The sequence below is a fragment of the Conger conger genome, chromosome 13 (genome assembly GCF_963514075.1).
Source record: "Conger conger chromosome 13, fConCon1.1, whole genome shotgun sequence".
Classification (NCBI taxonomy): Eukaryota; Metazoa; Chordata; class Actinopteri; order Anguilliformes; family Congridae; genus Conger; species Conger conger.
The window spans coordinates 45,616,930-45,634,973 of record NC_083772.1 but is presented as its reverse complement, the minus strand read 5'-3'; the positions used below and the strand labels follow the sequence as shown (position 1 = coordinate 45,634,973).

The 18,044-nt window shown below is 46.7% G+C and overlaps 2 protein-coding genes across 3 annotated transcripts in view; both read left to right on the top strand.

The window, feature by feature from the left end:
- The window catches only part of ulk2 (unc-51 like autophagy activating kinase 2), a 38,049-nt gene extending 35,680 nt beyond the window's left edge, over positions 1-2,369 (top strand). The window contains exons 27-28 of one of the 2 annotated variants that reach the window (XR_009704620.1): positions 81-1,245; positions 1,514-2,369. Coding sequence is in view for 1 of the 2 variants with exons in the window: in XM_061216911.1 (XP_061072895.1) it covers positions 81-145 (65 nt within the window). In the remaining variant the exon portion in view is untranslated. Of the gene's footprint in view, positions 1-80 lie in introns of both variants that reach the window. The other variant, XM_061216911.1, reaches the window with a different exon arrangement.
- A 2,584-nt stretch (positions 2,370-4,953) lies between these two features.
- LOC133108646 (aldehyde dehydrogenase family 3 member A2-like) lies at positions 4,954-17,176 on the top strand. The gene is made up of 11 exons (XM_061218272.1): positions 4,954-5,125; positions 6,604-6,764; positions 7,876-8,107; positions 8,181-8,266; positions 10,598-10,806; positions 10,994-11,111; positions 11,219-11,360; positions 11,519-11,685; positions 12,204-12,303; positions 13,236-13,474; positions 16,632-17,176. The coding sequence occupies exons 2-11, from the start codon at positions 6,612-6,614 to the stop codon at positions 16,650-16,652; spliced, it is 1,467 nt and encodes a 488-aa protein (XP_061074256.1). The 5' UTR covers positions 4,954-5,125; positions 6,604-6,611; the 3' UTR covers positions 16,653-17,176.
- Positions 17,177-18,044: the final 868 nt, after the last annotated feature.

Below are 18,044 nucleotides of genomic sequence, written 5' to 3'. Positions count from 1 at the left end.
GGTCTGTGCGCTCAGTGTTTGAGTGTGTGCTCAGTGTCTGGTCTGTCCTGACCCCCGTCTCTCTCGTGTCTGTTGTGCAGATAAAGCCAGCGTAGAGCGACGGATCTCTGCACTCTGTTACTGCACCGTTACGCTGTACGAGTAGGCCCCGCCCACAAGGGACCACCTGACCACAGAAGCCAATCACCTGACCGACATCTGAGCACCTGACTGACAGGACACGCCCCCCCTCTGTCTCGTAGCAGCTGATGCACTTTTCCTTCTTGTTCTGTTGAGAAAAACTGTTGCATGCTGGGAGACGCACATATTCACAACCAAAGATGATGATGATGAAGAAGATGGAGGTGGTGGTGATGATGATGATAATGAAGAAGAAAAGGCCTGGCAAAATGACAAAACAGGAAATCAAAATGAGATCACAGACCACTTGAAACTGAACTGGAACTTTACCTAAGAGTTCAGTTCTTCAGAGCAAATCACAGTACAGCAAACATTTTATTATTATTATTATAATTATTATTATTATTATTATATTCTTACTGTTGCAGATATTTATTGGTTAGGGAAAACATATTTCCAGATGAGATAATCCTGCCTTTTGAACATTCAGTAGTGAGAAAGGTGGTGGCACACATGAACATGCACATGCGAACACACACACAAACACACTCACACAGGAATTTTTACATGCATACATGCGCAAAAACACACACACGGAGCAGTGTAAAGAGCCGGTAGATGTGTAATTAGTTGTATTTTTTTGCAGAAGCACTTTACGGAGAGTGGATGATAAAAGCAGATTTAAGTTTGGTAGTCAAGTGAAGGCTGACAGGTTACACTGAGAAACCCCGCCCACTGGACTCCTCCCACTGAGAGGCTCCTCCCACTGAGAGACTCGTTGGAGCCCCGGTCTCTCTGAGCCCAGTCTGGCCCGGCTCAGCCCGGCTGGGCTCTCCCTCATTACTGTAGGACTTCCACACCACAGGGGCTGCTAGGACAGGATGGAGCCCGTGGATTGGGCGATTCGTGACATGTGATCTCCCGGCACCGTCTTCCTGAAACTGCAGTCAGAGAGACTGCAGGAGGCGGGGCACATCGCCACGGCGACAGGAGTGCATCACAGCCCCCGTCAGCATGCGTCACAGGCCCCGTCACCATGGCGACGGGAGCACGTCACACTCCTGTTACCATGGCAACAGTTCTGACCCGATTGTCAGAGCCTTCTGCCCCCGAGTTGAATCAGAAGTGGGGAAATTACTTGAGTAGTCTACCGAAGTTTCATTTTCTTAGAAAACATAAACGTTTTTTTTAAATGTTTATTAGTACTGTAGCTAATTTTCAAGGAAAGTTGATGTTTGAAAATTGTAAATATTTATATGTCGTGCATGTGACTTTTTATTTGACCTTTTTCTGACTGAATGTGTGAGACGGGAGACAGGAAGTGATGTCAGCAGAAGCTCTGCCTGTGCAGAGATCGGCCCGTTTTCACAAAGCACTGACTCTTTCTTTCCAGATCAGCGCTCTTACCCTGAGGGGCTCTGTGAATACGGGCCCGGTCTGCACCCAGCCCTGATCCCAGATCAGCGCTCTGACCCTGAGGGGCTCTGTGAACATGGACCGCTGTGTTAGTTACTGTCTGTTACTGCCACACTGTCAGCCCGCACTCTGCACAACCCTGCGTCAGAAACGCTTCCCCCGTTATCATTAACTGTGCACCTGAAACTTTGACCAATGAAATGAAACCCGTATGCTTCTTACCCAATACAAAACGGCCATTTGCTGGTCTAATGCAGGCTCCTCCCCCTTGGCCCAGGAGGTTGCTGTGCTCCCAGCAGTGCCAGTGTGACTGCACCAACAATGTGTGTGATGGGCCAGTTCCCTAACCAGTCTGAATGGAGCAGATTCAGCTGAAGGCTGTCTGAATCGCTCTCTCTCCCCCATCTCTCTCTCACTCTGTCCCTCTCTTTCTCTCACTCCCTCTCTCCCCATCTCAGTCACTCTATCCCTCTCTTTCCCTCTCTCCCCATCTCTTGAGCACTCCACCCTAACTCATGCCTTGTGTGTGCTCGAGCAGAGGTTCTCCCCCCCCCCCCATACTGAAGGTGACCCTGATACCCTCGGTACTAAGCACACTTTATAGCCGTAGAGCTGTAGGATGTATGGACCCTGCTTTATTGCCTCTCTTTCTCAGAGTGAATGCGCACATCTCCCGACCCCCCGAATTTCCACAGGCCCCTTTTATTTCTGTTTGGTTTTTTTTGAGGAAAATGTAAATGTTTAACTGATACGTGTTTCACTAAGGACGACTGCACACTCTGGAACTCTGGAAATGCAGCCTTTGGTTATTAAAAAAAAAATAATTGGAACAACACATTTTAGGAAATTTCCTTTGTTGTGTACGCCTCCCCTGGTTTGCTTGTATTTTGCATATGCATGTCCACAGTATTTGTCTTTTAAGAAGCATTTTTATCATGTAAAAGAAGGCTTTAAAGGTCCCATATTGTGGAAAACATTTCCCTTGCTGTGTGGATTATAAAGGAGTTGAAGGTACTATATAAATGTGAAAGTATAACAACAGGTTCTAAAATAAAACACGGGAAATGCCTAAGATGGGACCTTTTAAGTTTGTATTTTGTGCTAGTCTTAGTAACGATTATTGGACATAGCTAATTGGACATTTGCAAAAGTTTAATATGCTGAAATATACTATTTATTCACAACCATGATTCGTCAGTCAGTGCCATTAGCTTGCCACAGACCGAACTCTGCTCCCAAAAGCCATATAGCATGAGGGAACAGACCCAATTTCAGTGGAAACTTACATTAGGTTAATCACCAAGTATTATGTCGTGATTTGAGACCCCATAAAGGTACAATTGGTCATTTTGGATGGTCAAGAGAAGAATTGCAACAACAAACCTCAAACCACAACACTTTATGCTTCCTACAGTCTATGACTATAACGTGTAATATAAAGCGTTATTATACAGTTCAGTGCTCTCGTGCACTGTTTTGGAAAGCTGACAGCCACAAACGCAACAGAGCCTGCCGTCTTTTTGTAGTGTTCTAGGAGGAAAATGTTTGCTAAACTGGTGACTTGATGAAATCTTGACTTGGTGTGCTATATAACAGTATTTATATTTCTTATCTTTTTGAAGTTTTCACTTTAGCTAACCAACTATATTTGGCTATGTAACTAGCTTAGTTGGCTATATAACTAAGATATGATAGTATACCACAAACGATGCAACCTTTCCAAGAGAAGTAAAGGTTTAGCTAAACACGGATGATTGAACACGTAAAGAGATAAAAGGAACGTGTAGCTGCCCAAATTGCACTCCAGACAAGCAATTACTGAAACTCTGTATAGGCTACTATTGCTTCTCTAGTTAGAAAACAATACCAGTTAACTATCAGTAACAAGCAAATGAGCTATTACTGGTTAGCTTCCCGAATTTACAAATATCCACCTGAGGCACAACGCTTGTGCAGTCGCTACTATGTTCATGTTGCCTTTCCGAATGTAATTACTATAAACACAGACAGAGGGTGAGTCAACATGTCAGTGAGCCCTTTTCAATGATAGGAAGGGGTTTACAACGTTTTAACACAAAAATCTTACCTATTGTACCTTTAATGTTTGGGTTCCATGCATCCATCAGTCTGTTGTTTGCTGCCCTCTAGTGTCAGCTGTAATGTATTGCAAGTTACACGGAGTTGAATACTGCGACCGTTGATTGATGCAACGAACCTTTGAACAAGATGGCTGCCTATCGGTTACTTAAATGCCCAAACTCATGCATCTAGATACGTTTTTCTTTTTTTTTGTCATTCACGTTTGTAGCCTACAACAGAACTCGGTTCGGTTCGGTTTCCCTTCAGTGTTTGCGAAGAAAATCAGAATATGAAAATGAATTAAAGGAGCACTTTTTTCAGTTGATCTTATTTGGATTAAATGCTTAAATTATGTGCATTTTTAAAATCACCGTCAGTGTAGCAGTTTCCTAAATATGGGGCAAAACTAGACGTCACTGGACGTGTGTGGCTTGAATCTCCAGCCACAAATATCACGGAACCTAACTTGGCTAGCCTGAGCGATATGAGGGACAGCTCAACATTCACATGCGATATTGGGTGATACTGGTTCAGGCGGTAAGAGCAGTCATCTGGAAGTCGGATTCCGCCCTGGGTGGTTCGATTCCGCCCTGGGTGTGTCGAAGAGTCCCTGAGCAGAACGTCTAAATGACGAGCTGGTTGGTGCCTTGCATGGTAGCCAATTGCCGTTGGGGTGTGATAAAGGTGTTATATAAATTCCAACCATTTACATTTCAAAATATCTTATACATTGCTGTTAAAACGAAAAATAGCAGGGGAAATATCAATTGTCTTAGTAGTTGTAATGGTGTTAGTGCAGTGCAGTTTATTTTCAAGTAACAACATTCAAAACATTTCAAAATACTTGAACGCCTACATTTTGCCGTCAAAATAGGGGGAAAAAAGAGGGAAAATTAAGAATTGTTTTAATTGTTGTAATGGTGTCTCTGTGTGTGGTCATTCCAGGAAAACATGCTGGGGAGAGAAAACACTGAAATGAGATGAAAAAAAAAAAAAACTTGCCTTAAAAGCCTACTGTACATTTTGCTGTTAAAACGAACAAAAACATAAAAAGGAGGGTGAATTATTGTTCAAATATTAACTCTTTATTCGTTTAAAACACCTAAATGGAACATTATATTAGGGCTAGTTTTAAGTAATTTGTGGCGGATTTTGAGCCGATTTTGGACTGGAAATTTTAGAATATTCAGGCTCAGACTTAAAATTCCTGTGAACAGATGGAATAAAAACAAGAGATGTCACTGGCACGTCCAGGACCAAGTCTGCCTACCCCTGCGACAAACCAATGGGGAATCGTGAATTTAAACTTTTGTTATGAAATGTCCGGCTTCGATTGTTACGGGAAGGCACTTCCTTGTTGCGGTTGTTCACAGGACTATCAGCTCCACCTGGCTTCATTAGATACTTTTTTTTAAAATACGACGTAAACTGTTTTGGGGTAGCTAGTCTGGGAACAACCCGACATTCACGTGCAAAAAGAAGGGGCAGGGATTTTGGAACGTAATATCAGGTAAATAAAAATGCAAAAATAACGTGGTAGCTACATTTCTAGCTAGCTAAAATAAGTTAGTAGAACTATGCTTCTAACGCAGTGTTTCTATGTCATAGCTAGCCTGCTTGCACTTCAGAGGCGTTCGTGTCTGTAAGCATAATGTTTGTGATTTTGTTTCATTTAATTTTTGTGTTTTGCACGTCCTTTTATCTTTGAGTTTGAGAGGTAGCCATGGTGGCTCTGAAGTGCAAACTCGAAGACAAAAAATAATAATCCCAAATTCCGTAGATTTGGTTAATATCGCTCCCTGAAATTTCTGCCGAATGACTAAAAGCTGTGTTAATTTAACGTAGCATTCGTCACTGGTTGGCGCTCTAGGCACGGATTCAGCTGCCGACAGTGAAGGGGCTTTCAGTCAAACATGAACACCCTGTATGGCAGGGGGCTGCCAATCCAAAGCCCTGAGCTGAACCACTGATATTGGTGCAGCTCTAGCCACTGAATTTTTCTGTCTTCAGAAACTATAACATTGTGCGGAGGAAGTAGTATTTTGGTTTGAATAGGAATTCAGCCTTCAGTGTATGTGAGATATTTAACTCAGAAACGAAATGAGTCATATTTGTGTAATAAGTAATGCCTTGTCGGTCAAGAAAATATTTAGGTGAAATAATTTTATGTGACACCACCCCAGTCTACATGGTGATTTTATTTGCACATTTGTGTGTTTGACATGTATTCAAGAAGTTGCCTTGCCAGATTGACAGTGAATTAAATTCTCCTGTTACATTTTCCTACACGAGTACCAGGCTGTTATTGTTGGATAGCTAGCTTGCTTTTGGGCTACCTTTCAAGGTCATGGTTTCACTTAATTGCTTCAATACATGTAAACATTCATATACAGTATTAAGATTGTTTGGACTCATAAGTCCACCATACATTCATTCATGACATACCTAAAAAATTCAGACACTGATTTGTGTTGGTTGACCTGTAGCATAGTGGCTAAGGTACATGTCTGGGACCCGCAAGGTCAGTGGTTCGATCCCCAGTGTAGATCCATTGGGCCCTTAACCCTGCATTGCTCCAGGGGAGGATTGTCTCCTGTGTAGTCTAATCAACTGTAAGTCGCTCTGGATAAGAGCATCTGCCAAATGCCATAAATGTAATGTTGTTCCTCTCTACGTGTCCATTTAAGTATAAAAGACTGCCTTTGAAGTACAATGTGATTTAGTTAATTCATGAAGGCAATTTAACTTCTACACTTATTCTAAAACATTAAGTGCAGATCTTTCCAAACGTTGTCGTTAGCTTGCTTTACACAGCTCTGTTTTTGACCCAAGGGTCTGATATACGAGCTCAATCCATGTTTATAACCAAGCTGATCTACTCCTGTTTTATTAACCCAACAGGAAGCAGCAGGGCATTGCCCATCATCAGTCTTTACGGTGTGTTATTTTTATTGGCCATGTTATATTCATGGTGTGTCTCTCTCTAAGAGCTTTCGATGGACGAGGTGGTGCATCGCGCGAGGGAGGCCTTCCACAGCGGCAGGTCCAGACCTCTGGAGTTCAGGGTCCAACAGCTGAAATCCCTTCTGCGTTTCATACGCGAACGACAGACTGATATCACCACTGCCCTGAAACAAGACCTGGACAAGGTTACTGACACTCAAACCCTGATACCGATCTCTACACTTACTGACCAACAAGGTTACTGACACTAAAACCCTCTGCTTGCTACACTTACTGATCAACAAGGTTTCTGACCACTGAAACCCTCAGCTAACTGATCTCTGCTCTTACAGACCAACAAGGTTACTGACCACTGAAACCCTGAACTTACTACACTTACTGATCAACAAGGTTACTGACCACTAAAACCCTCAGCTAACTGATTTCTACTCTTACTGACCAACAAGGTTACTGACCACTAAAACCCTCAGCTAACTGATCTCTGCTCTTACTGACCAACAAGGTTACTGACCACTGAAACCCTCAGCTAACTGATCTCTGCTCTTACTGACCAACAAGGTTACTGACCACTGAAACCGTCAGCTAACTGATCTCTGCTCTTACTGACCAACAAGGTTACTGACCACTGAAACCATCAGCTAACTGATCTCTGCTCTTACTGACCAACAAGGTTACTGACCACTGAAACCGTCAGCTAACTGATCTCTGCTCTTACTGACCAACAAGGTTACTGACCACTGAAACCGTCAGCTAACTGAACTCTGCTCTTACTGACCAACAAGGTTACTGACCACTGAAACCGTCAGCTAACTGATCTCTGCTCATACTGACCAACAAGGTTACTGACCACTGAAACCGTCAGCTAACTGATCTCTGCTCTTACTGACCAACAAGGTTACTGACCACTGAAACCGTCAGCTAACTGATCTCTGCTCTTACTGACCAACTGAAAGCAGTATGCAGAGGAGCTGGTATCTCTCGTTTGTTCCAGGTATGGAGCTCTTCACAGTGCTTACTGTCACACACTGATCAACCTTATGTGTGTGTGTACGTGTTATGTGTGTGCGTATGTATGTGTATGTATGTGTGTATGCATGTATTTATGTGTGTGTGTGTGTATATGTGTGTGTATGTGTACGTTTTATGTGTGTGCATATGTATGTATACGTATGTATGCATGTATTTATGTGTGTGTGTGTGTACGTGTTATGTGTGTGCATATGTATGTATATGTATGTGTGTATGCATGTATTTATGTGTGTGTGTGTGTGTGTGTATGTGTATGTGTGCGCACAGAGTGAACAGGCCTCCCTGCTGTATGAGGTGATGGGTCTGGAGGGGGAGATCTCGCTGGCGGTGGACAGGCTGGCAGAGTGGGCTAAGCCTCGGCCCGTGGAGAAGACCCTGCTCACCATCTCTGACCAGGTGTTCATCCAGCCGCAGCCGCTGGGCGTGGTGCTCATCATCGGAGCCTGGAACTACCCCTGGGCCGTCACCTTACAGCCCCTGATTGGAGCCATCGCTGCTGGTGCGTAGGGTTTCAGACACACCTGCTGTCCCACAGACACCCCCACCGTCTCTGACACCCTTCTGTCTCTCAGGGAACGCAGCTGTAGTGAAGCCCTCAGAGGTCAGTGGCCACTCTGCCAACGTCATGCGGGACCTACTTCCTCTATACCTGGACCAGGTATCTGTGTGTGTGTGTGTGTCCGTGCGTGCATGTGTGTGTGTGCGTACACAGTCTCTATTTCATCAAGACTCCAGCAAGGCCTCCTCGTGGCCAGACACTGTCACTGGGTGCCTTTGCGGCCCCAGGATAACTTGGCTGGGGATCTCAGAGTAGCAGTGGGCCCCAGATGAATGGTGTGCTGGGTCACCCCCACAGACAGCCCTGGCACCTAGCAGCTGCTGCCTTTTAGGTGAGTCTGGGAGGACAGAAGGCTCAGGTAAAATGCAAGCTGTGGTGGCTTGCTCTGAGGCGGTTTTCCGAAAAACTCACCTGCCATTGTGAGGAGTTGAGGATCATCTAGGGTCCCCCCCTGTCATCAGAACCATTTCCTCTACAACCAAGTTAGTGGCATTGGGAGAAGCACGCCCCGTGCTCCTTTAAGAACCATCTCTGGGCAGGTATCTTCTCCTGCCCAACAACCACACCCGACTCTCCAACAACCACACCCAACCCTCCAACAATCACACCCAACTCTCCAACAACCACACCCAACTCTCCAACAACCACACTCAACCCTCCAACAACCACACCCGAAACAACTTCCTTTACTAGACAACTGAGCTGATCTATGCAGAATGTGGGATGAATGAGAACTAGACCTCTCTAAGCATCTCCCTGACTGATTCTGCAGCCCAGTCTGACCAAAACTGGTTTGATGAGAATGGCAAAAAGCTCTGCAACCTACTGAATAATATGCGTAAGGCACACAGGGCTACCCTCAATAACTCATATCCCAACCCCCAAAATTTGGGGTTAAGATGAACACGAGAACAAGAGTTCAGAATTTCAGCTTTTATTTCCTGGTATTTACACCTAGATGTGTAAAACTGCTTAGAACATAACACCTTTGGTATCAGACCACCCAATTGTTAGGTGTGACAGCATATCCCTTGCTTGCAATAATTGTATCAAGCCTGCAACCCATTGATATCACCAAACTGCTACATTCTTCTTTTGTTGGGGTTCCCTTCAGTCTCCTCTTCAGGAGGTGAAATGCATGCTCAATTGGTTATTGACTTATCCAGTCTAAAACCTTCCACTTTTTCTCCCCAACAAAGTCCTTTGTTGTATTAACTGTATGGTTTGGGTCATTGTGTTGCTGCATGATTCAGTTCCTCCCAATTAGTTTGGATGCATTTCTGCCATAAGTTGGCAAACAATGTTTTTGTAGACTTCTGAATTCATCCTGCTGCTACCATCATGAGTTACATCATCAATAAAGATTAGTGAGCCCACTCCAGAAGCAGCCATGCAAACCCAAGCCCTGACACTTCCTCCACCGTGCTTCACAGATAAGCTTGTATGTTTTGGATCATGAGCTGATCCCTTCTTTCTCCACACTTTGGCCTTTCCATCACTTCAGTAGAGGTTAATCTTGGTCTCATCAGTCCATAAAACCTTGTTCCAGAACTTTTATGGCTCATCTCTGTACTTCCTTGTAAATTCTAATCTTGCTTTCCGGTTCTTACTACTGATGACTGGTTTGCATCTTGTGGTATTGCCTCTATATTGCTGCTCTCCAAGTCTTCTTTGAATGGTTGATTGAGATACCTTCACCCCTGCCCTGTGGAGATTGTGTGTGATGTCACTGACTGCCCTGTGGAGATTCCAAATGCCTGTGCAATGCCTAAGCTTCTCCCAAAGACAGCTCTCTGGTCTTTCTGTCAGTTTATCTTTTCTAACACAAATGCAGTCTTAACAGGCAAAACCCAAGGCTAAAACCAAGAGTAGAAATTCAGAACTATTTCTTGTTTAACCAATCAATCTAACAGTACATATCTGGGCAACAAGAAACGCCTGTCAGTCACCTGTTCCAATACTTTTACTCGCCTATAAATTGAGTGGTCTCTTACAAAAGGTGATGGTCTAAGTTGTTTAACAAATATAGATAAAAAATACAGGAAATAAAGGCTGAAATTTGGATCTGTCATCTCATGCACATCTTATGACCTCAAACTTAATTGCCTTCAGTGTATAGTAAAGTTGTAAAGTATAGTCAAGACAAATTGACCTTGCTGTTCCAATACTTTTTGAGTGGACTGTATATGATATGACGTGTATGTGATGTTGCTAGGTTTGCATGTGTCATTGAGTGTGATGTCATTGCATGTATATGATGTAACTGTATATGATGTCACTGTGTGTGATGTCACTGCAGACCTGTCTGATGTAACTGTATATGATGTCACTGCATGTGATGTCACTGCAGGCCTGTCTGATGTAACTGTATATGATGTGACTGTGTGATGTCATTGCATGTACCTACATTATGGGACTGTGGCTGTGCAGGAGATGTATCCCGTGGTTACGGGGGGTGTTCCAGAGACCCAGGAGCTGCTGAGGCAGCGCTTTGACCACATCTTCTACACGGGGGGCAGCAGTGTGGGGCGGCTGGTGATGGAGGCTGCTGCCAGACACCTGACCCCAGTTACCCTGGAGCTGGGAGGGAAGAGCCCCTGCTACATACACAAGGACTGTGACCTCACAATCGCCTGCAGGTAAGGATGCTGATGTCACAATCGCCTGCAGGTATGGTCTGTGACCTCACAATCGCTTGCAGGTAAGGATGGTGACCTCACAATCGGGTGCAAGTAAGGATGCTGGTGTCGTAGGGTAGGGTAGGGTAGGGGGTATTAATGGCAGGGGGGCATGTGTCAGCCTCTCTCTCACCACTCACCCTTCCAGGAGGATCGCCTGGGGGAAGTTTACAAACTGCGGTCAGACCTGCATCGCCCCCGACTACATCCTGTGTGAGCCCAGCATCCAGGCCACGGTGGTGGAGGAGATCAGGAAGAGTGTGCAGGTCAGAGCTCCGTTACCCTGGTGATCTGCTCCCATGAGCATCACCAGGAGAAGGTGCAGTTATGTGCTCTCAGATCTAGAGGCTCAGGCTGTGTTTGTTTTCATCAGGAGTTCTACACGGACGACCCCAAGGCCTTCCCAGACTACGGACGCATCATCAACCTGCGCCACTTCAGCAGGCTGACGGGCCTGATGCAGGGCTCCACCGTCGCTCTCGGGGGGGAAAGCGACGAATCGCAGCTCTACATCGGTATGTAGCCACGCCCTCGCCTGGAGCCTTGTCAAACCTATTTAACATGGTTCTTCACCATATAACAAAAACAGAGTGGCACTGGTGGAACCCATTTTCAATAAAGAAAGAAAAAGCACTCCCTTCAGGTCTGTAACACCCCACCCTTGTTCCGCCAGCCCCCACCGTCCTGACGGAGGTGGCGGCTGACTCTAAGGTGATGCAGGAGGAGATCTTCGGCCCCCTGTTGCCCATAGTAACGGTCAGCGGGGTGGAGGAGGCGATCCGCTTCATCAACGAGAGAGAGAAGCCCCTGGCCCTGTACGTCTTCTCCTCCAGCAACAAGGTGTGTGTGTGTGTGTGTGTGTGTGTGTGTGTGTGTGTGTGTGTGTGTGTGTGTGTGTGTGTGTGTGTGTGTGTGTGTGTGTGTGTGTGTGTGTGTGTGTGTGTGTGTGTGTGTGTGTGTGTGTGTGTGTGTGTGTGTGTAGCCCCTGGCCCTGTACGTCTTCTCCTCCAGCAACAAGGTGTGTGTGTGTGTGTGTGTGTGAAGCCCCTGGCCCTGTACGTCTTCTCCTCCAGCAACAAGGTATGTGTGTGTGTGAAGCCCCTGGCCCTGTACGTCTTCTCCAGCAACAAGGTGTGTGTGTGTGTGTGGCCCCTGGCCCTGTACGTCTTCTCCTCCAGCAACAAGGTGAGTGTGTGTGAGTGAGATAAATACCTGTAATGTAATGTAATGCAGTGGCCTTCTCCTTGTGTGTGTGATGGAGTCTAACTCCGCTGAATAAAAGGGTGTTTGAATCCTCGACTGTCCTTGCTGCACCCATAATTTGCAAAGTAATTCTGTCTGTCCCTCTCTGTCTGCAGTTGATCAAGCGCTTCGTCACAGAGACCTCCAGTGGGGGGATGGTGGCCAACGACTGCCTTGTGCACTACAGCATCAGTGACCTGCCCTTCGGAGGAGTGGGTAGGGATTCATTCTGCACTTTGGCGAATGAGCGTAGCATGGGAGGGAGTGGGGCACAATGGCTCTTTGTTTGAGTGCGTTCTGTAAGGGAGACTTAATGAAATTAAGGACCGAAACGTCATTTAAACCCGGCCGTGTCTCTGTGGATACAGCGCTATTACAAGTAAGAAAATCTACATCACAAAGCAGACTCTACTTCGGTTCTCAAGCGTTACACCAGAAAAAGACTGCTACCGATACAGAAGCAAAAGGAATACCAATTTACTGTACCCAGATGGAACAGAAACATACTGTCTGTTGACCCTACCTAGACCCTCAATGTACGCTGTGATCCTAGTGCTGCAGGAGACAAAGAAATGAATGCATTTCCCTGTGAAGGTGGTGCCTTGGACAGAGCCTCAGTCCAGGTGTTGTTAGCCTGTTAGCCTCTATTCAGCTCATCTGTATTCCACCCTGGCCTGTCCAGTAGTACTAATGATCTCAAGGTGATTTCAGGACATCCAGTCATCATCAAACTATTTCAAACTAAATAAATTGAATTGACTCATTCACCAGTTTGTGTGTTGTGGGGGCAAAGACAGAGACAGGAGATGAGCGGTTAGGTTTGTGACTGGCATAAAATCATTAAAGTCTGTTAAATATTATACGGGCGCACCTGGGAATGACGGTGGTATGACATTGGTAACTGTCGTTAGTTTGTTTAAGGTGTTTTGATTTTCTTTTGCTCTCTCTTCCCCTCTCTATCATGCTCTCTGATACCTTTTTTGGTTATATGATTTTGTGTTTTAGTTATGTTTTTATATTGTCTGTAACTGGGTTGCTGCTGCCTTCTTGGCCAGGTCGCCCTTGGAAAAGAGAGTTTTGAATCTCAACGGGACTAACCTGGTCAAATAAAGGTTTAAATAAATGACAATCCCCCCGCCCCTCTGCAGGTAACAGCGGGACAGGATGTTACCATGGGAAGCACTCCTTCGACCAGCTCAGCCACCTGCGGGCCTGCCTGCTGAAGCCGCTGGCGCTGGAGTGGGCCAACGGCGTGCGCTACCCGCCGCACACGCAGAACAAGCTGCGCCGCGCCCACTTCCTGTTCCTCAGCCGCGTCAGTGTGACACGTCTGCACCGCCTCGCCCTGCTGTCCACCGTCGCCCTGCTGGCCGCGGCCATCACACAGGTGAGGCTTATCACACAGGTGAGCCTCTCATCACACAGGTGAGGCCCATCACACAGGTGAGACGCTCATCACACAGGTGAGACACTCATCACACAGGTGAGAGGCTCATCACACAGGTGAGGCCCATCACACAGGTGAGCCTCATCACACAGGTGAGACACTCATCACACAGGTGAGGCCCATCACACAGGTGAGGCTCATCACACAGGTGAGGCCCATCACACAGGTGAGACGCTCATCACACAGGTGAGGCTCATCACACAGGTGAGGCCCATCACACAGGTGAGACACTCATCACACAGGTGAGACACTCATCACACAGGTGAGGCCCATCACACAGGTGAGACACTCATCACACAGGTGAGACACTCATCACACAGGTGAGGCTCATCACACAGGTGAGGCCCATCACACAGGTGAGACACTCATCACACAGGTGAGGCTCATCACACAGGTGAGGCCCATCACACAGGTGAGACACTCATCACACAGGTGAGGCTCATCACACAGGTGAGGCCCATCACACAGGTGAGCCTCTCATCACACAGGTGAGAGGCTCATCACACAGGTGAGAGGCTCATCACACAGGTGAGGCCCATCACACAGGTGAGCCTCTCATCACACAGGTGAGCCTCTCATCACACAGGTGAGAGGCTCATCACACAGGTGAGAGGCTCATCACACAGGTGAGGCCCATCACACAGGTGAGACGCTCATCACACAGGTGAGGCCCATCACACAGGTGAGCCTCTCATCACACAGGTGAGCCTCTCATCACACAGGTGAGAGGCTCATCACACAGGTGAGAGGCTCATCACACAGGTGAGGCCCATCACACAGGTGAGCCTCTCATCACACAGGTGAGCCTCTCATCACACAGGTGAGAGGCTCATCACACAGGTGAGAGGCTCATCACACAGGTGAGGCCCATCACACAGGTGAGGCCCATCACACAGGTGAGACACTCATCACACAGGTGAGGCTCATCACACAGGTGAGGCCCATCACACAGGTGAGACACTCATCACACAGGTGAGGCTCATCACACAGGTGAGGCGGTCATTGTTCATCGCTCAGGGTGTTGCCCATTATCAGTGAAGTTTGTGTGTAAATTCCCTGTCCAATGGCAGGCATGTCAGAGAGCTGTTAGCAGGCCTAGCGCACGGCTGCCCCACAGTAACACACCCCATCAGCTCAGAGAGCTGTTAGCAGGCCTAGCGCACGGCTGCCCCACAGTAACACACCCCATCAGCTCAGAGAGCTGTTAGCAGGCCTAGCGCACGGCTGCCCCACAGTAACACACCCCATCAGCTCAGAGAGCTGTTAGCAGGCCTAGCGCACGGCTGCCCCACAGTAACACACCCCATCAGCTCAGAGAGCTGTTAGCAGGCCTAGCGCACGGCTGCCCCACAGTAACACATCCCATCAGCTCAGAGAGCTGTTAGCAGGCCTAGCGCACGGCTGCCCCAGTTTCAGGAGAGGAGTGGAGGTTATCTCAGGTCACCCACAGCTGCTTGTCTGCCACCAGACACAGTCCCACTGCAAATACACAAGTCTTATGAGAAGTTCATTATCTCAGACTCTCATGTTAACATGATTCTCTGATTTCTCTGATCGCTAGTTCCCAAGTCTAAATCATGTTGCAATTAAAAGGTTCAAAATAATAGCATGTATTTCATCAGAAGGCAGGCACATTTAGCCTTTATGAGTATTGTACACAATTGCTCCCACTTAAGCTGTGTGCCAGTGTGCTTTGCTGTTCCAGGGAATATGATTATAAAGTTTACAGCCTCCCCCGTAATTCCTCAGTAATTCCTCAGCAATTACTCCACAAGCCCTGTTGAACTCTGAGCATACTCAAAGGCCCGGAGTGATTATCTTTCTGGACGTCTGCGTTTATTACCACAACATTAAAACCACTGACAGGTGTAGTGAATAACATTGATCGTCTCAGTACAATGGCACCTGTCAAGGGGTGGGATATATTGGGCAGTAAGTTAACAGACAGTTCTTGAAGTTGATGTGTTGGAAGCAGGAAAAATGGGCAAGCGTCCGAGGATTTGAGTGTCTTTGACAAGGGCCAAATTGTGATGGCTAGGCGATTGGGTCGGAGCATCTCCAAAACGGCAGGTCTTGTGGGGTGTTCCCGGTCTGCAGTGGTTAGTACCACAAGTGGTCCAAGGAAGGACAACCGGTGAACTGGCTACAGGGTCATGGGCACCCGAGGCTCATTGATGTATCTGGGGAGCGAAGGCCAGCCCGTCTGGTCTGATCCCACAGAAGAGCTGCTGTAGCACACACTGCTGAATAAGTTAATGTCGGCTGATGGCAGGTGTCAGAACACACAGCGCACCGCAGCGTGCTGGGTGTGGCAGACCCGTCCAGGCAGCGTGGTGTCTGGGGGACCCTGGGTCCTGAGACTCATGTGGATGATAATTTTACACATACCACCTGCCTAAACATTGTTGCAGACCAAGTGCACCCCTTCATGGCAGCGGTGTTCCCTGCTGGCCTCTTCCAGCAGGATAACGCGCCCTGCCACACTGCACACATTGTGCAGGAATGGTTTGAGGAACATGACAAAGAGTTCAAGGTGTTGACTTGGCCTCCAAGTTCCCCAGATCTCAATCCTATCGAGCATCTGTGGGTTGTGCTGGATAAAAGAAAATTCCGATCCATGGAGAACCCACCTCGCAACTTACAGGACTTATCTGCTGCTAAAATCTTGGTGCCAGATCCCACAGGACACCTTCAGAGGTCTTGCTGAGTCCAGGCCGTGGGTCAGAGCTGTGTTGGTGACCCCAGGGGGGCCTACACCATATTAGGCAGGTTGTTTTAATGTTGTGGCTGATGGGTGTTATGTCTGTGTGCATGTACAGTGTCTGTATGTATATGACGTGTGATGCAGGGCGGCCTGTAGTGTAGTGGTTAAGGTACATGACTAGGACCCGCAATGTTGGTGGTTCTAAACCCAGTGTAGCCACAATAAGATCCACACAGCCGTTGGGCCCTTGAGCAAGGCTCTTAACCCGGCATTGCTCCAGGGGAGGATTGTCTCCTGCTTGGTCTAATCAACTGTACGTCGCTCTGGATAAGAGCGTCTGCCAAATGCCATTAATGTAAAGTAATGTGATGCATGGACGTGTCTGTGTTGCAGAGGTATCTCCGGAGATGCTGAGATGGCTCGGTACCGATCACGAGACCCGGACTGGGAACGGGAGAGGAGCCGTGTGGATAACGCTGGACTGAGTTCCGCCCTCCTGGTCTGCAGCTTCCAGATCCACAGCGTGACTCTTCTGTGCTCAGTCCATCTCGCCTCTCGCTAATGTAATGCTCATTGATATTGCCCCAGTAGCCTTCGAACAGTTATGTGGGTCCAACACTTATTTTAGCTAAATGCCAATAGCTAAATTATAATAATTCTATAAGGAATAGCTTACTGTTTCTTCATCTTTTGGTTGTTCTTAGTAATTATTCACACTTTATTAGCAACCAAAATTGATGAATGGGCCTTTAAGCTTCAAAGCAGTTAAAACAGACATTGCGCAGCAGAACATTGGTTGAGTGTTTAACTTTCAGTGCACTGAGAAAGTTTGGGTCAGTTTTTGTAACATTTGCCATTTCTAATTTGGGGTTTAAGTCCTTGATGCAACTTTGATTTCTTTTTTGCTTTATCTAAATAAAATGAGTATAAAACTTTAATTTTTTTCATTTTTGCTTCTCTCCTCCTATAGTACCAGTTCTCAATCTTTTGCCCCCCCCCAAAGTTTCATAGCAAACACCTGTGTCACATACCGTGTAGTCTAAGTATTTTGGGCTGTGGTACACTTCCTGCCAATAGATAAGCCATTATGAGGCTGCAAGGGAAAAAAAAAAAGCTTATAAGCCAAACAGTCGGTTCCTAAAATGAACTTTGGAACATCATTAAGAAGACCGCACTGGTGGGATAAATCATTTCACTGGGGCTGTCCTAAACTGAACCTAAAAGAGCCCTCAGAGTTCTGGAAAAGGCTGCGTGGACAGATGAGACCAAGATTGGCTTGTATCAGAGTGATGGCAAGAGCAAAGTGTAGAGGCTAAAAGGAACTGGCCAAGAATCTAAGCAACCCCCCTCATCTGTGAAATATGGTGAGGGTGTTATAGTTTGGGGATGTTTGGCTACCACAGGTGCTGGCTCACATGTCTTCACTGATGATGTAACTTCTGATAGCAGCAGAAAGAGCAGCAGAAGTGTACTGAAGCGTCTTATCGGCTCAAGTTGCATCAAATGCCTCCAAACTCATTGGATGGAGCTTCATCCCACAGCAAGGCAGCGATCCTAAACCCCCCTGCTCTCTCTGCTCAATGATATGCCAAACAGTTTCTTTTGGTAATAATATTGTTTGGCCTCTGTCTCTGTTTTTTCCCCCTCATTTCTCAGGCTCAGAATGGCTTTCTTGACTGTCATTGGCACAACACTTGTTGACAAGCACAAATAAGACTCCAATAGCCTGGAATGGAGACAATGATGCTGAAATCTCTCATACCTGCACTAAGGAAGGGATATAGCGATACGTATCCTCGATGAGAA

Coding starts and splice junctions, on each gene's coding strand:
- LOC133108646 (XM_061218272.1), top strand. CDS start 6,612: ATGGACGAGGTGGTGCATCGCGCGAGGGAGGCCTTCCACAGCGGCAGG. Junction 8,108..8,180: donor GATTGGAGCCATCGCTGCTG/GTGCGTAGGGTT, acceptor TCTGTCTCTCAG/GGAACGCAGCTGTAGTGAAG. Junction 8,267..10,597: donor TTCCTCTATACCTGGACCAG/GTATCTGTGTGT, acceptor GTGGCTGTGCAG/GAGATGTATCCCGTGGTTAC.